This window comes from Panthera leo, chromosome B2 (genome assembly GCF_018350215.1).
Source record: "Panthera leo isolate Ple1 chromosome B2, P.leo_Ple1_pat1.1, whole genome shotgun sequence".
Taxonomy (NCBI): Eukaryota; Metazoa; Chordata; class Mammalia; order Carnivora; family Felidae; genus Panthera; species Panthera leo.
Window position 1 is genome coordinate 39,164,090 of NC_056683.1, and position 22,049 is coordinate 39,186,138.

Genomic DNA, 22,049 nt, shown 5'->3' on the forward strand with positions numbered 1-22,049 from the left:
GGCTTTCTTAACGTGTCATTTATATGTGGTCAGGCCACTTTCTGGGGCTCTTTGGTAAGGGGATGTTAGTTCTTTTTAACAGCGATAGAAACAAAATAGAAAAGTTACTGCTAAAATACATTTCAAAACAATCAATTTTTCTTTTTACATTTCTGTGCTGCTGCTTACCTCTGTTAGTGTATATCATCAAGAACTGACTTAAAAAAAGAAGAAATATTCCTCAGTATGAAATACCCTTGTGCTTGGCTCTCTTCAAGTGGGCATCTTTAGTCAGCAATCCCCTACTTACCTCTCCACAGCTACCTTCTTCACAGGTGCTTTGGAAACCCCCTCTACTGTGAGGTCTTATGCCAGGACCTTCTCTCTAAAGACATATTGGTCTTTCATGATCTCCAAAAGGAGGAGGAGAATAACAAGTGGGAGACCCTCTCAGGTGAGCTTAGTTTCCAGGGTTCTACCCTGGTCCAACTGCTGGAGTTTATTCTTTGACATGGCATCACCAGACCTTTATGAGACATGTGCCTATTCTATTCCCTGCTAACATTATAAGCAAGATTAAGCCTTCTTGGCCTGCCTCAGAGAGCTTAATGGAGTCAATCAATCTACTATATTATAGTTCCTTTTTGAGCAGCCCAGGAGGTGGGATAGGAGAAGAGGATTTATAAGCAGGAGAGTTCAATAGAGAATTGCACATTACTGATGAGAAGGATGGATGGGGGATGGGAGAAAGGAGGAGGGTGAGAAAGGAGGAAGGGGTGAAGCATGTACAGATCTGGAAAGGCATCCTAGGGCTGTGATGTAATAGAAGAGAGAGCTACTAGAAAGTAAACAGGAAGAGTGAGAATGCTGGATACCATACTGTACGGAAAGTGCTGTCAGTTTGTAAGAGAAAATCAGAAAACAGGATGGGAGGGGTAAGCCACTTTAAACATAATGCTCTTTTATCTTCATCCTGTTAGTTTCTTGACTAAATTCTTGTATTTTTGTGCTTTTAAAACTACAGTCACTGAGCATGGTGTTGTCTCAGTTATAGTCTTCTTTTCCTGCAGCCAATGCCGTGAAATCCACAATGTACAACATTCCTCCTGCTGGCTCTGAAGACCAGGAACTTTATATCTGCACAGTCAAGGATGATGTGAACTTGGATACCGTGCTTCTCCCACCATTATTAAAAGGCAGGTCACTTGAAAACCTCAAGTGAGTCAATGACAGATGTCATTGCACTTAGTAATTTGGTGGTTGATTGAATATAGGTCTCTCATTGTCATGTGAGCTTCCTTTTCTTCAGAAAAAAGAAACCTGCCTTCTAGAAATAAGTTCAGGCACTGCCCAAAGAGCCCCTGAGAGACTTGTAATGCTACTTGAACCGTATTTTACTTGAGTGAGCCTGTTGTTCCCTGGGGCTAATGACCGAGGACAGTCTCGTTATTTAATAAAAATTATGTCCTGTGTTTCCCTTCCTTCCTGTGCTGGAAGAGGCAGTAAGCAAGGGAGATAATGTGGCCAAGATTTAAGAAAATCTATGGTGCTACTGAAGAGACAGTGTTATACACATAGCAGGAGTTTAATCAAAAGTGGAAAGTAAGTTTATAATGACTGCTGAGATAAAGAATGAAGAAACCATCAGATCTGAGTAGGCATAGTCAGACAAGGGACGTTCTTCTTAGCAATGAGGAAGTTGGGTTTATTTCACGCTCTGTTCAAGTGTCTGGTGGCCAGGGTACCATATTAAGCACTCTTTGGGAATATTATGGTGAATAAGGCTGCCTTCAAGTCCAGTATGATCTTATTGAGAATATAAGGCATGCATACGAAACAGCAATACAGAACACCTTGCTAGTTAGTTAGGAGCCAAGGTTCTGGTATCAGAAAAACCTGCGTACTACTGACTCCTCCACTTACTGGCTATGAATGCTCAGATAAACTTGTCTAAGCCTCAGTCTTCTCATCACTCCAGTGAGGATAATGATAGCCCCTACCTTAAGGGGATTAGTCATCATACATAATAGCTATTCAGTGAATGTTATAAGCTAGCACTCTGGTGTCTGTAGGTCCATCTCGATAGTTTACACTCCTACAACTACAACAGGCCTTACTTGGCATTGACTTTACTAACTTAGAAGCATACAGGTCAGAAAACAGCATCAGGTGGTTTTCTTTAGTAGAAGTCCTCAGAGCAGTTTCTACTGCTATTCTCTGGAGCCTCAAGGAATAGCTTAGGTGTAATGGAATGAGGCCACGATGGATGGGTGCTTAGAAGCCCCATGTCCCAACTAGGAACTAGTATCTCTTATAACAGCCCCACAGGCATAGACTCCAGGATCTGCAAGGGACATGACCTATGACAAGAATTAATACACACAAGCCTAGAACTGTGGCTTACCACCAGTTATTTATAGCTTATTCACAGTTGTCCTAGTCCAAATTCAGTTTCCAATCAGAGATCATTGTTAGCATAAGCAGTGTTACCTGATAACTTAGCTGGCATTCTCATTTAATCAGGATCCTGGGAAACAGCCGAAAAGTTAACCCAAGGTCAGTATTGTCCACGGGATTTGTTAAAAAGATTTGTTAACTTGTAAGCCAAAACAAATAGCTCATTCAGCAAAGCCTTGGCATAAATGAAATGCCAAGACTAGATTGTAAAAGGCCACATAAGTTATAAAAGTATTAAAAAGGGGCCCTGACATAATTGTATCTGTACTTTATATACATGATTCTACTGCTAGTTAATATATTATTGGGATAAGAGTGAGAGGAAATTGGAGATGTTCCAAACAGGGTATCCTAGTGATCCAGGTGGAAATGACTACTTACACTACAGTTGCTTAGGAGGAAACATAGAAGAACATTTAGAAGGAAGATAAGTGGGTGACAAATTGGTTGTTAGGGAAAAGAAAAGGTTTCGAATTACTCCAAGATTTGGGGTTTGGTGACTTACTGGTTCAATACCTACTGCTCTTATGTATGGGTCAGAATATGGAGAGATTTGCTATTATGCTTGGAGTTAGTTAAGATCTTTACTCTTATGTGAGTTCTGGGATCAGAAAGCCTGGCCCCCACTTTTAGCGGGCAGTAATAAAAAAGGGTCTGGGTGGGTACTTACTAGTCATGAAAATGGGAAGAATTGTTAACATAGCTGAATGATTCAGAGCACAGCTTTGGGTCTACCAACAAAAGGTTTTGGTGACCACGGAGAGTACAGTTTCAGTGGTGTGGCGAAAACCTGATTGTTGTTGTTGGCTGAACAATGAATGGGTAATGAGGGCAAATAAGGACTGGGAGAGAAGACTCTTTTAAGAGGTTAGACTGAGTGTGGAAGGGGGAGGACAAAAAGCAAGCCCTTTTTTTTAGGTGAACAGATTATCAACACAACGTATCCTATGTTTGTAGAAAGCTCATTCATTGCTCTTTTTCCCCCAAGAAATAGCAGTAAACCAGCTGGATCAATTAAGCCCAGAGGAGCAGTTGCTGGTTAAGTGTGCTGCAGTCATTGGTCACTGCTTTCAAATAGATCTATTGCAGCACCTCCTGCCTGGCTGGGATAAAAATAAGCTGCTTCAGGTGCTGAAGGTTCTTGTGGATATTCATGTGTTCCTCTGGTTCAACAAGAGTCAAGAGCTTCCTGCCGAGTCAATATTAGTGCCTTCCTCTATCAAGATTATTGAACAAACCAAAGAGGAGAAGAAGAAAAAGTCCGGTGAGGAAGAGCTGCTCCCTTTTTCTCACCTGAGCACAGAGCCTTGAGAGGGAATATCTGTGTTCAGCAACAACATCAGTATCCTATATCACGGGCCTCAGTGTCTTAAAACTATGGCTAAGAAATGGGGGAAGGTGGTCATTTTAATCACAAAGGAGCCATGATTATAGTGAGTGAATAACCTGTATTTTTCCAAATTGTCTTAATTCCAAGAATTCTAGCTCCTTGTTAAGCCCGTCTTAAGTATCTGTGTTTTAGTTCAGAAAATCTTATTATAACCCTTTATTGCCTTCTAGATATAAATAAGAAAAAGGATCAACTATTCCTAATTTTAGAAATTTACAAAAAAAAGATAAACTGTTCTGAATTTTAGAAATAAACACATCTGGGACCAAAACAGTCATGAACAAAGCCAGATATACATTAAATGGCTTGCAATCTTGAATTCTCCACATGAAAGAATAAAATTGTGGCATAGACTATCCAAAGCACATATACTCCACACACAATTTCCCTTTGCGTTTGAAATAGTTTGGGCCTTATATTTGAATAGAGCATTTCTGATGACTTGATGCTTATAGTAATTTGTAGTAAAACTCAGTTTAGGAAGAACAATTAAGAAATCTATTCTGTGTACTTCCATACCACTGATCCTTTCTTCTCTGTGGTACTGGGTACTAGATATGCCACTGTCAGATTGGTGTAATATACTTTGTACAGAGGAATTACATATAAAATTTTCTTATAAACTAGCAGCATGTGCTTTCTACTGATAGCATAACAGGCCTTTAAGGGAGACTTGGATTTTCCTGTATTTCAGATGCTGACTCTCCTCTCAGTCCACAAGAGGAACTATCCCTACCTCAGACAGAGGTGCTAGAATTTGGAGTGCCGCTCTTACGGGAAGCCGCGTGGGAGCTGTGGCCCCGGGCACAGCAGATAGCCCTGCACCTCGAATGTGCCTGCTTTCTCCGAGACTTGGCCTGCCGCTGCGGGAGCTGTCATGGCGGGGACTTTGTCCCCTTCCACCGTTTCGCCATCTGTTCTACTAAGAGCTGCAGTGGGACCTCCCGGTTCTGTAGTTACAAAGATACTGGCTCAGTACTAACACAGGTGATCACAGACAGACTGCAGCTGCCTTCTCCCCAAGGTAAACCCAGGAGACAGAAAGAGGACATGTGGGCAGCACTTCTCTTTATTCATGTACTTGGAGCTCTTTATCCAAAAGGTGGAATCAGATTAGGGAGAAAAATAGGCAGAAAGATCCATTTATCCCTGAAGCACCAGAAATAAAAATGTAAGCCCAGAGTTAAAAAGAACTTTAGAGATCACGCTTGTTTTGGGTGGCAGTCTTGGGCAAGTTACTTAACCTCAATTAATTGGGGAAAATTACCAATTTCATAGAGTTGCTATGAGAATGAAATAAGTTAAAATATATATAATGTGCTTTGAATAGTGCCAGGCACATGGTTAGTGCTCAATACATTTTAGTTACTGTTTTTTTTTTATTATTATAATTATTCAACGATGTACACATATATGGGGCCCTTGTATGTATCAGATGCTTCATCTAAAATTAAGAATACAAAATGAATAAGCCTGGGTCCCTGAAGTTACCAGTTTTGGGGTTGATATATAAATAGAGAATTCCAATATGGCATGGTAAAGGCAATGAAAATAGCATACCTAGGCATTGAGGTACATAGAGAAGGGGCCCTTCTCCCAGTCTGAAAAGTGAGTAGGAGAGAACTCTCCCGTGAGGGAAATAATGCCAGAAGTGAGAATTCAGGGATAAATAGGAGTTAGTTGAAGAAGTTTGGATTAGTGAATGGGTGTTTCCCAAAGCCCTTCTCCCACATCCTAAATTAGTGTTCATCCTTTTTGTTTTAACATTTTCAGTTATTGGACAGCCTATTTCATTGCCAACAGCTGTTAGAAAGCTTCTTACATCAAGGTGAAATCTACCTTCTTGAAACTTCACCAATTTTTCAGAGTTGTGCCTTCCTTTTTCTTGAAGTTTTTATGTAAATTCCAGTTAATGTACAGTGTGATATTAGCCTCAAATGTACAATATAGTGATTGAACACTTCCATCTGACACCTGGTGCTCATCACAAGTGCCCATCACCTATTTCCCCCATTCCTCCACCCACCTTGCCTCTAGTAACCATCAGTTTGTTTTCTATAGTTAAGAGTCTGTTTCTTGGTTTATCTCTCTCTCTCTCTCTCTTTTCCCCTTTGCTCATTTGTTTGTTTCTTAAATTCCACATATGAGAGAAATCATAAACTATGTATCTTTCTCTGACTGACTTATCCCCTTAGCATAATACTCTCTAACTCCATCCATGTCATGGCAAATGACAAGGTTTCACATTTTTTATGGCTGACTAATATTCCATTGTATACATATACCATGTATACATGGGCTGTTTCCATAATTTGGCTGTTATAGACAATGCTGCTATAAACATCAGGATGTATGTATTCCTTTGAATTATTATTTTTGTACTCTTTTGGTAAATACCTAGTAGTGTGATTGCTGGATCGTGGGGTAGTTTTATTTTTAACTTTTTGAGGAACCTCCATACTGTTCTCCACAGTGGCTGCACCATTTTATATTCTCACCAACAGTGTAAGAGGGTTCCCCCTTCTCCACATCCTCACCAACACCTGTTGTTTCTCGTGTTGTTGATTTTAGCCTTTCTGACAGGTGTGAGGTGATATCTCATTGTAGTTTTGCTTTGCATTTTCCTGATTGTAAGTGAAGATAATGCAAAGAAATGGAAAGACCTTCCATGCTCATGGCTTGGAAGAACAAATATTGTTAAAATGTCTATACTGCCAAAAGCAATCTACACATTTAATGCAATCCCTATTAAAATACCAGCAGCATTTTTCACAGAGCTAGAACAAACCATCCTAAAATTTGTATGGAACCACAAAAGATACCGAATAGCCAAAGCAACTTTGAAAAAGAAAAACAAAGCTGGAAGCATTGCAATTCCGGACCTCAAGTTATATTACAAAGCTGTAGTCCTCAAAACTGTTACTGGTGCAAAAATAGACACATATATCAATAGAACAGAATAGAAAACTCAGAAATGAACCCACACTTACATGGTCAATTAATCTTCGGCAAAGCAGCAAAGAATATCCATTGGGAAAAAGACCCGTCTCTTCAACAAATGGTTTTGGAAAAACTGGACAGCAAACATGCAAAAGAATGAAACTGGACTACTTTCTTACCCCATACACAAAAATAAATTCAAAATGGGCTAAAGACTCTCTGACCTCAGCTGCAGCAATTTCTTACTCAACACATCTCCAAAGGCAAGGGAATTAAAGGCAAAAATGAATTATTGGGGCCTCATCAAGATAAAAAGCTTCTGCACTGCAAAGGAAACAATCAACAAAACTAAGAGGCAACCGACGGAGTGGGAAAAGATATTTGCAAATGACATATCGGATAAAGGGCTAGTATCCAAAATCTATAAAGAACTCACCAAATTCCACACCTGAAAAACAAATAATCCAGTGAAGAAATGGGCAGAAGCCATGAATAGACACTTTTCTAAAGAAGACATCCAGATGGCCAACAGGCACATGAAAAGATGCTCAACGTCACTCCTCATCAGGGAAATACAAATCAAAACCACACTGAGATACCATCTCATGCTGATCAGAGTGGCTAAAATGAACAAATCAGTAGACTAAGATGCTGGAGAGGATGTGGAGAAATGGGAACCCTCTTGCACTGTTGGTGGGAATGCAAACTGGTGCAGCTGCTCTGGAAAACAGTGTGGATGTTCCTCAAAAACTTAAAAATAGATCTACCCTATGATCCAACAATAGCACTGCTAGGAATTTACCCAAGATACAGGATACAGGAGTGCTGATGCGTAGGGACACTTGTACCCCAATGTTTACAGCAGCACTTTCAACAATAGCCAAATTATGGAAAGAGCTTAAATGTCTATCAACTGATGAATGGATAAAGAGGTTGTGGTTTTTACATACAATGGAATAATACTTGGCAATGAGAAAGAATGAAATCTGGCCACTTGTAGCAACGTGGATGGAACTGGAGAGTATTATGCTAAGTGACATAAGTCAGGCAGAGAGACAGATACCATATGTTTTCACTCATATGCAGATGCTGAGAAACTTAACAGAAGACCATGGGGGAGGGGAAGGGGGAAAAAAAGTTACAGAGAGGGAAGGAGGCAAACCATAAAAGACTCTTAAATACAGAGAACAGAGGGTTGATGAGGGCGTGGGGGAGAGGGGAAAGTGGGTGATGGGCATTGAGGATGAGAACTGGGTGTTGTATGGAAACCAATTTGACAATAAATTATATAAATAAATAAAAAATAAACAAAATGGGTTAAAGACTTAAATGTGAAGACCTGATACCATAAAAATCCTAGAAGAGAACACAGGCAGTAACCTCTTTGACATCAGCCATAGCATCTTCTTTCTAGATATGTCTCCTGAGGCAAGGGAAACAAAAGCAAAAATAAACTATTCGGACTACATCAAAATAAAAAACTCCCACACAGTGAAGGAAACAATCAACAAAACTAAAAGGCAACTTACGGAATGGGAAAAGTTATTTGCAAATGGCATTATCTGATAAAGGGTTAGTATCCAAAATATATAAGGAACTTAGAAAACTCAACACCCAAAATGCAAAAAATCCAATTAAAAAATGGGCAGAAGGCATAAGTAGACATTCCTCCAAAGAAATACAGCTGGCCAACAGACACATGAAAGAGTGGCAGGATGCTCAACATCGCTGATCATCAAGGAAATGCAAATCGAGTCATGCCTTCTTCCATAATTGAAGACAGCCGTCAAGCCCCAACCAGATCTTATCTTTTTCTACTTTGATAGAAGCTGGTGTTGACAGGGGAGAGGGGTAGGGAGGAGTTACTACTGGAAGGATTAAGGAATTTGTAATCTACCCTCCTATTTTGTGTGCAGGCTGATACTAAACCTTACCATTTGAACAATGGGGGAGGCAATTAGCTCATGAACTAAGCTGCAGAGGAGAGGTAGTCAGGAATTCAAAATGTCTCAGTTAATACAAAGATGGATAATTAAAGATGATAATCTTTTTTTTCCCTGCAGATAGTTTTCAGTTCCAGACAAAAGAATGCAGAAGTCAGGAGGCCTTCACAAGTGAACACTACAGGTAAAGGGAGATGCTGACAGTGGGTGTGGGGGGCCGGGAAGTGAGACACAGGTGACTATTAACCTGGGGCACTCACCTCAACTGCAGACCAGGAAGGCTTCTGACCACCCAGGAGTAGTGAGCCTTGTACTCAGCCCAGAGTTCAAGTTAACAGAATTGGAAAGGCAATTTTTGATTCTTTGTGGGGAAATTATTTCTTAATGTTTAGAAAAAGCTTCATTTAATAGCTTTCAAATGCATTGTACACATAGCAGATTGTTTTCTCCACTAAAAATTTGCCTTCTCAATTATGTTTGGCTCTGGATGATATTAAAATGAATTTACATTTCCTAATCACGTGCCTCCTGGCATTCTAATGCCTGGCCCATCAATTTTAAATATCCCTACCTTGAATTCACCAGCCATGCTGGAGTTTTCTGTCCTTTTATCCAACCTGATTTCTTACGGTTTTCAAACAAAAATCTGTATTCCACATGAATCCTTCCCACACTCAACCTGTATATCTTTACTCACACAATCCCCCCTTTCTGAAATACTAAGTGGCTTCCACATCCTCCTACTTATCAGAGTGTTCACCATTCTTCAAAGCCCTCCTCAGTTCCCATATGTCCATCTCAGAGAGATCTAAACTCTTTTGAACTCATGCCTGTGAAAAGTTCACTGCACTAGGAGTCAGAGAAGTGAGCTCTAGTCTTGGTTCCACTCAGTAGCTGTGAGGTCGTTCAGAAGGCACTCAGGCTCTCCAAGCCTCAGTTTCCTCATCGGTAAAAGGAAGGTGGTTTTTGCCTGTCTGAAAGGGTCATCGTAGGATAAGATGGTGTTGTGTAAAATAATGTTCAAATGTGCTATGACAAAGTTCAGATATGCTAATAGACAAATGTATTATTGCTTGTTGCCTTGTGTCATTTTCATGTGTTTATTTCATACGTTGTTAGTTTACTCTTCAATGCGATTGTTTCCCCACTTAGTTTGTGAGGTACTTAAATTGACTTTAGGTTTTTTAAAAAATCCCTAATAGGGCTTTGACATAATAGATCAAGTCCCTGATTTTCAAAAACTCGTGGAGTGATGGAGGGGAAGGCTAAACATAGAATTAATGAGTTATAAAGGAAAGCTTTCTGGAAAAAGTGGTTCGGAGACCTGGGGATGCCCCGAGAAGAGTGGCTGCTTTGCGGCCACTCTCAGTTTATCTTCTCTCCACAAAGAACAGAGGAAGAGTTCCTGGATCAGGTGAACAGGAAGCTGGCTCAGACCAGCCCCGAGAAAGACATGTTGACCACAAAGCCCTGTCACTGTGAGGAAATCCTGAAGTTAGTGCTCTCACCCCTCACCCGGCATTGCCTGGTCATCGGAGAAGCCACATGTGCGTTTTATTACCTGCTGGAGGCCGCTGCTGCCTCCTTGGACCTGTCAGATAATTACATGGTGAGCAAGCTCTGCTCCCTGCCCCTCAGCCGATCCCTTGCACCTGGGGAGTTTGGGTGGGCTTTCTTACTGTCAGAGTGAACTTGGGTGAAAAACAGAGGAAAGTGGAGAGAGAAAGGAGCTGGAAGGGAGTTAGGAGAAAACAGGAAGTGGGAAGGTGCCAGTCCAAGAGTGCCAACTGCTGCCGGCCCTGCCCCTGACTTGCACGTGCCGTCCACTCCCCATAACTCTGAACCCAACCCTGATTCCAATTCACATCTTGACCTCAGCACAACCTTACTCCAGCCTTCATCCTAATCGCACCACTAGCGCCACCCAAATCCTAATTCTGTTTCTCCATCCCTTGTCTTGTTTGGAGGCCTTCTTTTATTTGAGGAAGGCAAGCAGTCTTCTGGGCCAGCCTTCAGCCTTCTCGTTTTTGAAAAAGCACAAGGTGAAGATCTGTCAGTTTGAGGAGGCCACTTTCTGCTGTCTTCGGTCAGAGGTGAGGGCAGGGGGTGACCCTGAAGTTTGAGTTATTTCTCCTTGAGGGTTCCGCTATTATTTCTTTTTAAAGATCTCTCTGGGGTTTTTTGTATGCAATAACAAGTGTGATAATGTGATAATAGATTTAACAAATTTGAAACCTAGCAATACACAATTTGTAGAAAGTGAAAAGACCCCCATGTTATCCCCAGCATGGTTAATAATGTGGTGCAAATTCCACCAAATATATACACATGGTCATATCATTATTATTTTCTGTTATTTTTTATTTTTTATTATTTTTTTAATGTTTTATTTATTTTTGAGAGAGAGAGACAGCATGAGTGGGGGAGAGACAAGGAGAGGGAGACACAGCATCCAAAATAGGTTCCGGGCTCTGAGCTGTCAGCACAGGGCCTGACACAGGGCTCGAACTCACAAACTGGAAGATCGTGACCTGAGCCGATGTTGTACGCTTAACTGATTGAGCCACCCAGGCGCCCCTCTTATTTTTTAAACAGAATCATATCCTACATTCTCTTTCGTCTGCAGTTGATTTATGTTCCCAACAGTACAGACTGAATGAACATTTTTGCATGTTGGTACACATCCAGTTACAGTTGCCAAGTAATCCATTGTATGCATGTATCAAACTTTATTTAATCAGTCCCTTCTTCATATGCATTTAGGTTGTCTCTAATTTGAGGTTACTTACTATAAACATTGCTACAGTGAATATTCTTGTAAATACCTCTTTTTTTCCCTTGTAAGAATGTTCCTAGAAGAGAAATTTCCAGAGGTAGGAGTGCTAAGGTGGAAGATAAATGATTTTACATTTAATAAATATATTGCCAAATTGTCCATCAAAATGACACATTTTCCTCAACTTATGATGGGGTTACATCTCAATAAACCCATGATAAGTTGAAAATATCATTTAGCCAAACCCAATCCATCACAAATTGAAAATGCATTTAATTAATACACCTAACCTACCAAACATTGTAGTTTAGCCTGGCTTACCTTAAACATTACTGGGTGAGAATAGTTACATTAGCCTACAGTCGGGCAAAATCATCTAACACAAAGCCTGTTTTATAATAAAGTGTTGAATATCTCATGTAACTTATTGGGTAGTGTACTGAAAGTGAAAAACAGAAGTGTAAATGCATTGATTGTTCACCCTTATGATCCTGGGGCTGACTGGGAGTGCTCCCACTGCTGCCACCCAGCATACAAGAGTGTCATACCATCATATGTTGCTACCCATAAAAAGATCAAAATTCAAAGTATAGTTTCTTTGAATTCATGTCACTTTCACACCATTGTAAAGTCAAAAAATCAAGTCAAACCATTGTAAGATGGGAACTGTCTGATTATCAAATCCAATTTTCCCCATTTCTTCACATCCTTACTAACATCAGATGTTATCAGTCTGTTTTAAACTTGCTAATCCGGGGACCTGGGTGGCTCAGTCAGTTGAGCGTCCAACTTTGGCTCAGGTCATGATCTCATGGTTTGTGAGTTCGAGCCCCGCGTTGGGCTCTGTGCTGACGACTCAGAGCCTGGAGCCCGCTTCAGATTCTGTGTCTCCCCCTCTCTCTGCCCCTCCCCTGCTCATGCTCAGTTTCTATCTCTCAACAATGAATAAACGTTAAAAAAATTTTTTTAACTTGCTAATCCGTAGATGAAAGTTAGATTGTACTTTAATATGTATTTCTTAATAAGGTACATTATTTTTTATCGGTTTATCAGTCACTTATTTTTCTGTGAATTGCTTATTCATGCCCTTTGCTCAATGGAGTATATGTAAACTAATTTTAGGACAGTTTGGGGGGGTGGACAAAATTTGGGTTAAAGTGGTCAAAAGGTACAAACTTCAAGTTGTAAGACAAATAAGCCCTAGGGATGTAACATACAGCATAGTGACTATAGTTAACAATACTTTATTATGTTTTTGAAAATTGCTAATAGATATTAAAAGTCCTCATCCAGAAAAAAAGTTTATGTTGAATACCTAAAACTAATACATTATATGTTCTATCTCAATAAAAAATCATCATGTTGTACACCTTAAACTTACACAATATTATGGTCAACTACATCTCAATAAATCTAGGGGGGGAAAAAGAACATATATTTGAAAGTACCCCCTCAACCCCATCACTCAGCTACTGTGTCCCCTCCCCAGATTATGTATCTTTATGTACTCTACCTTGGCACACATAAATGTAAATGGTCTCTTTCCTTTGTTACATACAAATGGGAACTCTCTATGTCCCATTCTACATCTTACTTAAAGAAATATATATACTTCATAGATCATTCTGTATCATATCAGGTTTCCCCAGGGAATGAGATTTGTATAACAAATAGAAACTCTGGGGAAAGCATGCCATAAGACATTCTATTTACGAAAGACATATAGTAGTAAATTTATTTATTGTGTAAGAATAACTCAGGACAGCTCAGCAACTTTTCTCAGCCTCACTACTATTAAATAACAGAGCAAAAGGTGTTGGCATAATTATCAGTTTATACATAATAGCTTCATAAAACCATGGGGGGTGTTTTCTTAGAGAGCTGAGCTTTAAAATTAAAAAAGAAAACTAAATAAAAACTAATTTCAGTATAAACCTTACCTGACATGTGTAATGCCTGTGAATGCCAAAAAGAATTATTAGAGATTTCCACATTATTTGTGTTTCAATCCAGATGTCTTTGAAGCAATGTTAAATAATTATTTCTTTCCCTTTACAAGAAGAAGTTATTGTGCAGTCTTCCCAAGATTGTTCTGGAATCACCATAGGCTCTCTCACCTTCTTGGAGCGTTTAGTCTTAAAATGTGAAGGCTATGATAACCTCAAGGTTCTTCAGTTCCTACACCCGCCCCCAATACACAGTGGTGGGTGCACTATTTAGTAAGACAGAGAAAGAATTTGGTGATATTTCAGATCCATTCAATAGCATCTGAAGCATCTGAGTCTCTACTCAAATGACAGTCCTGTCTAAGTCTGGCAGTATCACTTTCTAAATCACAGCCTTCCTCTATTCACTGACAAACATGTGGGACATGAGAAAGGAGTGTGTTTTCTCCACAATCCTGTTTTCTCCTTTCCGCGTGCACAGTCCTCCTGGTGCTCCTTAGTGCAGCCAGACCCTGCTGTGGCTCACTCACTCCAGCACCTCAGCAGCCCAAGTACCCAAATGGCCCCAAATGAAGGAGCCAGTGTGTTAAGTCCAGAGCCTCATCCATAGTACTCTTCCCATGTTTACATTACCATTTCTCATTTTCCCTGTCTCCAGGTATGTTTCAACATGGGACAGATCACCCTAGCCAAAAAATTGGCCAGGCAAGGCCTTCAACTGCTGAAAAGGAGTTTCCCTTGGACCTGGTTTGGTGTTCTTTTACAAACATTCCTGGAAAAATACTGGCGTTCCTGTTGCCTCAGCCGATCTCCAGACAACCCTAGTGAGAAGTGAGGAGTCTGGCCAAGTTATCGTGGTCCCTTTATGATCACAGAGAACTAAACTAGGACCCAACTTGGAGTGTTGCCCATATTGACCTAAGACTCTGCTTTTCAAGCATATAACAGTCCTAGTTTCTCTACCTTACTCTCTGAGCCAATGAAATGTAGCAGAATGAGGACTTTTTTTTTTGAGAAAGAGAGAGTATGAGTGGGGGAGGGACAGAGAAAGAGGGAGAGAGAATCCCAAGCAGGCTCTGCACTGTCAGCGCAGAGCCCAGTGTAAGGCTCGAACTCACAGAACTGTGAGATCGTGACCTGAGCCAAAATCAAGAGTCAGACGCTTAACCAGCTGAGCCATCCAGGTGTCCCAGGACTTCTTTTCTTTTTGAAGCATGGTGTTACACTGTATTTTTCAAACAAAGATACATGTTACCCTGTCTGTTTCAAATCAAGATACACATATGTATGTTTGTATACAAACACACACATAGGCATATATACATATATGTAGCAATTTAATATTATTTCTGTTCTATATAAAAATATTAAATTGCTACCCAGTTATTGAGCTGTAATAATAGGAAATATATTCAAAATAGCAATTCAAAGAATGAACTTTTTAAAAATACTTCTCTGAATTTTTCCAGTCAGCTTGGACCACCTAAGCTGGCTCAGTCAGTACAGCACATGATTATTAATCACACCCTATGCTGGGTGTGGAGCCTACTTAAAAAAAAGATGATTTCAAAAGGCTTATGGGGTTAGAAGTAATGGGATCCTGGGAGCATTTCTGAGTTTGAAAGTCTGTAGAAGGTCCCCTGATGAGTAGATTTGGATTTTTGTGGGGAGGGACAGTTGGGCACCGGTGCAGGCTGAGGGCACGCTAATCACTCTGCGCTTCCTCACAGTAAGAAGAAGCTGGCAGTCCTGCAGCAGCGGGTGCGCTGTCTCTCCCTGCTCTGGCAGCTCTACAACCTGGAGACCACGACCAGCAGCCGCAGGTTCGCCGGCCTTGCCACTCTTATGCAGAAGAACTCTGCTGAGGAGTTGGCAAGCGGAGCCCCGGTGAGCACATCCTTGCTTTACCGCTGGACCTCACTCAGAAACCTAAAATGCTAGGGAGAGAGATTCCTGGGTTTAACACGGTTCCACAATAACCCAGAATTAATGGGACATACCGATCATATGCTTGAGCAGCATCTTTCATATTGCAGTTTTTAGGTGGGTTTCCAGGTTTGGCTATCTGTGAGTTCCCTGAACTGAATGTCGGCTTTTGTGCGTATGTTCAGAAGTGGTGGGAGGTAGGGAAGGAGTCACAGCTTTCATCAGGTTCTCAAAGAAGTCCATGAGCTAAAAAAGGATTAGAATTGCTGACTTAGGAAAAAAGAAGGAAGGGAAACATCTTCCTAATTTTAGTGTCCATCTGTCTGTCTCTCTTTTTTATCCATATGTTCCATAAATATTTGATGAACACCCATTATGTGCCAGGCACTAATCTTGATTCTAGGAAAACAGACAACAGATCAGTGAAATACATAGAATGCTAGGTGGTAATAAATTTGATGGAGAAAAATTAAGGGGAGACAGGGGGCCATGGGGTTCTGGGAGCTGGGGGTGGGGTGCAGTTTTAAACAAGGTGCTAGGGAAAGCCTCACTGGGCAGGTGACATTTGGGCAAATCTCTGAAGAGATGAGAAAGTAAGCCACTTGGCTATGAGGGAGAAGAGTGGACAGGCAGAAGGCACAGTGAATGCACAAGGCATGCTCTCTGCGTTTGAGGAACGGTGAGGAGGCCGGTACGACTAGAGGGGAGGAGACTGAACCAGGAGATGAGTCAGAGAGCCAGGGAGGGGGTTGATGGCCGATGGTGCCGGCCTCTGGGGCAACAGTTGGGGTTTGGACTTTAAAGAAGACAGGAAGCAGGGGGCAGGTTCTGAGAAGAGGAGTGACAGAGTCTACTTCTATTTTAATAAGATCGTTCTGTCTGCTGTGTTGAGAATCAACTGAAGGAGGCAAGAGAGGAAGCAGGAAGGCAAGTTAGGAGGCTATGGTAAATGATACAGGCAAGAGATAGTTGGCTTGGATTGTGGTGGCAGAGGAAGTGGGGAGGGGTGGTCTTCTGTCCAGAGAGAACCAACAGGATTCACTCTTGGATCAGTTCTGGGATGGGAGAGAGAAAAGAGTCCAGGATAATCCCAAGATTGGTTGGACTTCTAGTGGGATAGAAGTGCTCTTAATTGGGATGGGGCACTGTGCAGAAGGAGCAGATGGGGCGGTGGGGGGGGGGGGAAGACTGGAACCAAGTTTTAGACATGTTTAATTTGAGATACCTATTAGACATGTAGATGGAGATGTTAAGTAGGCAATTAAATATATGAATGTGGGGTATATTTGAGAGGTCTGGGCTGGGAAATAGAAATTCATGGGTCATCAGTGTGTAAATGGTACTAAAAGCCATGAAACTAGGTAATTTTTCTCCATTGCATTTATTATCACCTAACATTCTGTATATTTCACTGATCTATTGTCTGTTTTCCTGGAATCAAGATTAGTGCCTGGCACATAATGGTTGTTCCAATGTTAGGAGTTCAGGGTCATAAGCAGAAATTGGCAAAAGAAACTGAGCAGTTTCAAAGAGAATCTCATGTCCTCAAAAACCTAGCGAAGACGGTGTTTTAAGAAGAGAGTCATCAATGACGTCAAATGTGCACATACTTATACTAGACATCTAGGCAGGCAGCAGTTCTGAAGAGTGCTAAGGAGCAAGCATCAGAAGCCTTCATTAGAGAAAACACAGAAGTACAGCTTGGCCAGTGTTTTAAAGGGGAAGTCTGGGCTCAGAAAACAAAAAGAGGGGCAGTAGAGAAAGTGGTTTGTTTGAAGATCAGGTGGTGGGAATGATCGGCAGGTCCCAAGCAAGTGGGCAGCAAGGCACCACAGAGGGCTCTTCTGCAGGAAAGGGACAAGGTGGAGGTGTGGCATGAATGCACAGTCAGAATATTTTGGCCCATGTTTGTTTCACCCGCAGGTTGTCTCTACCTATGTGGCCCTGTCCCAATTCTCCCAGAATATGGGTGACAGGGACAGGTGGCTGCACTGTGAGCAGGTGGCCATTCAGAAGAGCAGCCTATGTTGGTTCTCCAGGGAGGGACTGTTGGCCACGGCCCAGCTCATGCAGGCCTTGGCCTATACCAAGCTCTGCCTCGGCCATCTCGACTTCTCCATCAAGCTGGGTAATGGGGCTTGGGGCTGGCGGTCCTAGGGCTTTTAGAGAGGCCAGGTTCACAGCTAGACCTCACACGATGCTCTTTAACCTCCTTAGGTTTTCAAGCTCGTGAGATATGCAGACACCTCAAGAAACCAGCTCTGGAGACTCTGGTTCTCTCAGTTCTCTTCAGATCTGCATTTCTGAAGAAAAAGTATTAAGATCATTTTCTGCCATTTGTATTTGTTGCCTAAGAGGGGAGGGTATCTGAAATGGAGAGGGAGATGCTGTTCCATTCTTACAGCCAGGCTGTCTCTTCTCTAGTCATTCCAGGAAGCATTGTCTTAAGTGTGGGGTTCAGGAATGGAAAGGCAGAATCTGAGCTGCAACATATTCTTCTCTTCTCCTCTCCTCTCCTCCCTCCTCTCCTCTCCTCTCCTCTCCTCCCTCCTCCCCTCTCCTCTCCTCCCTCCTCCCCTCTCCTCTCCTCTCCTCTCCTCTCTCCTCTCCTCTTCTCCCCTCCCCTCCCCTCCCCTCCCCTCTCCTCCCCTCTCCCCTTCCCCCTCCTTCCTCACCCTTCTTCTCCTTCCTTTTCCCCCTTCCCCTCCTTTTTCCCACTTTCTCTCCTCCTCCTCCTCCTCCCCCTCATCCTCCCCTTTCTCCCCCTCCCCCTTCCCCCCTCCTCCTCCTCCCCCCCCCCCCTCCTCCTCCTCCTCCTCCATTTCTCTACAGAGAGGTAGGTAATTGCAGTAGTTCAGGAAAGAACCTGGAAACTGTCTCAGGCATTTTCCCCCACTTCCTTTGCTTAGAGGCAGGTCTGATCTCAGGCACAGACACTTTATATATAAATAGAGCCCAGGTGGGGAAATATAGAGATGTTAGGCTTCTTTGAAGATGTAAGATCCCCTTCTCTCCTGTACCATCCTCCCTACTCTCTAGCTGGTCCCAATAGCTCTGTCTCTTGGCAGATTTGACCTGTGTGTCCATGTGCTGGAGAGCCAGTGGGTGCTCATTTCCCAGGGTCATGATGTCCTTGGCCTGGCCTGCTTCTATTCTGCTTGCTTAGATCTGCTGCTCTATGGAAATGGTAAATCTTGTGTAGGGCTCTGCTATACTCCTGAAGGATTCAGACCTTGGATATGGCTCTGTGTTTGGAACACAGGTAGTCATGAGCCTGTCCCTTGGGCATGGCCCCTGCTCCAACTCCTGGTTCCTTAACGTCTAGGAATCACATTGTGATTCAGGATGTCTGCATTTCAGGTGTTATCCGCTCCCCTGTACATACACCTATACCAGTTCCTACGGTAGATAACTGATCCTCACCTGGTTACCTTCTCTGTCCACAGGATTGCTATGTCGGCCCTTCAGCGAGTGTCTGTGTTTCGTTCAACGCTATGAGCACAGCTGCATTCTGAACTCTCAGAGTAATGTCATGCTGGGGGTCCACTCGTCTCTGGCCATGTGGTAATGTGGGTACCAGAGTCTTACTCGGTGGGACAAGCTAGAAAATTAAGGACATCATGGGGGTCATTTAAGCTACTGCCTTTTACCCCTCCAGGCAGGGCTATTCTGCATCTCTAAACTACTCCTAAAGACCTTTCCCTCTCATCCCTCCCATCTTATAGAGGGGTTCTTCTCGTCCCTTAGCAGGTTCGGGCCTATAGGTTGAGAGCTAAGGTGAAGGTTACATTTAAGTGCTGGGTAACCCACAGTCTCCTTTTAAGTCTCCTTCATGTGAGTCAGCAGCCTTGGCCACTTGCCAGCATCACAGCGCTGAGCACGCAGGGGGTCTTACGGCCTGAAAGAAGTGATGGTTCTGTGAAAGAGCCAAGGTCGGTAAGCAGGGGATCGAGCTGCGAGCTGTGCCTCTTTCCCTCCAGGTTTGCCCAGAACTCTCAGTGGAATCTGTTTGAGCAGCACTTCTCCAAAGCTCACCAGTTGGTGAAAAGAACCAATGCCTCACTGTTTGGTTCACATGGCTTTGTCCGATTCCTAGAGTGCCATGTGCTGATGTTACAAAAAATGCCAGAAGATGTCTTCATGCATACTCTCCCAGAGACTCGCAGCCAAGCCCTCAAGGTACCTGTTTCTCTACTGTCCTTCCCCTGACACCTAAGTTCTAGTTTGATCCTGTGATGCTCTTTCTGATGCCTACATCTCCCACTTCCTCTTCTCCTTGCTGCTTCTGTCTCTTTTTCCTCCTCAAACCCTTTTATTCCTCCACCTAGGAAGTCTTTCCACATGCCTCATGTACCCTCCCAGATATTCTTGCATATAGGTCAGGACCGGACTCCCTGACTTTCTGCCTTTGCACAGCTACTACCCAGTACCGTTAAGATGTTAACGTTTAGCCCTTCTCCGTGGACCCACTCTGGCTCAGTTTGACATGTCTCTCTTCCGCCCTGCCTTCTGTGTCTAAGCCATTCCAGTTCCCCTGTATCTCAAAACCAACTTTCTGGGCGTGCTGTGCCCTGAGTAACTCCTCCCTGTCCCCCGAGCCCTGAGTGAGTGTGCACTGTCAGAATTCCTGGTGGAGCAGATGGAGGAAGACACTGCTCATCCTTGAACTCACGGACTTCCCTCTCCTTTCAGTACTTCAAGGAGTTCTTCTCTAGATGTGTGACCTGCCCCGTCTATCACCAGTGGGTCTCTGAGCTTAAAGCCTCTGTAATGAGATCTGGAAAAGGAGAATCCATGTCCTTGACTGACATCATCAGACCTTTTGACACCTGCTTGACCAGGATTTGGATAGAGGGAGAATTCCTGGAGGAAAACAACTCCTTTGGAGGAAATTTAGGAATACAGAGTAAGCATTCCTTCCTGGAACCCTTGTCTGAGAGACGTTACAGTCTCAGATTCTTACAGGCAGTCAAAGTCTGCTCCAAAGTAAGAAGGGAAACGTAACTGTAAGGAGTTAGTCCTTACTCCACGGGTAATTATCCTCTCATTAGTGCTGGACCCAGCCCAGACAGAGGGGGTTCCGTATATTGTTAAATAATATGAGAGCCTCTCTCAGCCCTTTGTTTCCACATCTGTACCCTCAAGCATTGGAAGTTCCTCCTTGATCTCAGCTTAAACCACTGGGTTGTTTCTGTGGAGGAGCTGGATGGTCACTAAGGGAGAAGGAAGCCTTAGAATTCACAATGTAATATCTATGAAGGTAAATGGTAAGATGTGGGCAAGGAAAAGAGAGGAAGGAATATAGTTCCTTGCCTCAGGGCCCAGCAAATCTCCTCCTTTTCTAGGGCAATGAGTTAGATTTGTAAGCACTGAGGACTTTCTTTGGGTTTGTGATATTCTTTATGTTCCTGCTTTCAGGATTTGACAGAGTGGCTGATGTCAGGGAGAATAAAGATGAAGAAGAAATTCAAGAATGTATATGTTAAAAAAACTCATTTGAAGGGACCATTGTTCTCTTGTATATAACACAAAGAAATGATCCAAGTTCTCCTTTTTAAGATACTGGACAGTATATGTATTAAATACACTAGCCGTTTACACTCACCACTGTCTATATCTTTGTCAAAATAAAAGCCTATGTTTCTGAAGCATGAAATGTAGATCTTTCTTAACTCTTAGCAGTTACTGGCACAACTGAGGCAGAAATTAGAACCAGCAGTCGACTGGACATCTGGGAGGCTCTGGGATGAACTGATTGCTTCTCAAGTAAGGCGAGATCCATTAGCAGATGGAAAACTCAGCCCTGATACAGAGGTTGTGGATACTTAAGGCCGGCAATACTAGTGCTTTGATGTTACCCCCTTGGCGCAGACGTGGTAATGAGTTCCTAAAAAGTCAAGGAATCTTTGGAGAGGCCCATATGGCTGTGTACCAACAGAGAAACCCATTTCTCTTTTGCACTGTGTGACTTGGGGATTCTCGTGTGAAAATGAAATTGCCAAAATGTATATGACTCTAGCCCTCCTCTGTTTTATTCTCCCTTTCTAGAGCTGCTGCCTTTGACTTTTGACCTTTATCTGTTTGATGGCCTTTCTTACACAGAGCATTGCCTTCTCACTGATTTTTACACTTTATAACTCAATCATCTAGTGTTCAGACAGCCTGTTAATTAACGTTATGATAGCTACCATTTATTGTTCACTTACTCTGTGACAAGCATTATACTAAATGCTTGAAATACATTCTTTAAATCTTTTTAGCACCTCTGTGAAGCGAGTATTTTTATTATCCCCATATTACCGATGAAACCGAAGCTTAAGAAGGCCATACTACAGGAAACAGCCACAAAATGGTGGAGCTGGGATTCTAACTCCAATGTGATTCCAGAGTTTCACACTAGGCTATAGAGGCTTCCATGGGACCTAGCCTATGGTAGGCTATCCTGTACCCAATCTTCAATATTCTGTTCAGATGACCATGATCAGAACTGTAAGGACAGGTCAATGTCTGGGGAAAGGAGCCCTGAACTTGCCATTTAAATCCTGCTGTCTTGTCTGTACCTTCCCTGGCCCCTCTCCCCTACTCCCCCTTTTCTCCTTATTCTTGTTGCTCTTCCTCCTCTCCCTCTACTCCCACCCTACTCCTCCTTCCTTTCCTCTCTCTGACCCCTCCTTCCTTTCTCCTTGTCACCC

The 22,049-nt window shown here is 42.6% G+C and overlaps 1 protein-coding gene across 7 annotated transcripts in view; it reads left to right on the forward strand.

Annotated features, from left to right (window-relative positions):
* Positions 1–21,008, forward strand: part of LOC122219888 (adenylate cyclase type 10-like) — a 54,995-nt gene extending 33,987 nt beyond the window's left edge. For 5 of the 7 annotated variants that reach the window (XM_042938691.1, XM_042938692.1, XM_042938694.1 and 2 more), the window contains 16 exons: positions 300–433; positions 1,050–1,175; positions 3,425–3,700; positions 4,521–4,850; positions 8,830–8,893; positions 10,099–10,318; positions 10,677–10,802; positions 14,090–14,262; positions 15,162–15,318; positions 17,281–17,485; positions 17,575–17,671; positions 18,426–18,544; positions 18,804–18,921; positions 19,338–19,536; positions 20,050–20,263; positions 20,776–21,008. In XM_042938691.1, coding sequence (XP_042794625.1) covers positions 300–433; positions 1,050–1,175; positions 3,425–3,700; positions 4,521–4,850; positions 8,830–8,893; positions 10,099–10,318; positions 10,677–10,802; positions 14,090–14,262; positions 15,162–15,318; positions 17,281–17,485; positions 17,575–17,671; positions 18,426–18,544; positions 18,804–18,921; positions 19,338–19,536; positions 20,050–20,263; positions 20,776–20,843 — 2,626 coding nt within the window. In that variant the 3' untranslated portion in view covers positions 20,844–21,008. Of the gene's footprint in view, positions 1–299; positions 434–1,049; positions 1,176–3,424; positions 3,701–4,520; positions 4,851–8,829; positions 8,894–10,098; positions 10,319–10,676; positions 10,803–14,089; positions 14,263–15,161; positions 15,319–17,280; positions 17,486–17,574; positions 17,672–18,425; positions 18,545–18,803; positions 18,927–19,337; positions 19,537–20,049; positions 20,264–20,775 lie in introns of those variants that run through there. The other 2 variants (XM_042938697.1, XM_042938698.1) reach the window with 2 other exon arrangements.
* The last annotated feature ends 1,041 nt before the right edge of the window (positions 21,009–22,049 follow it).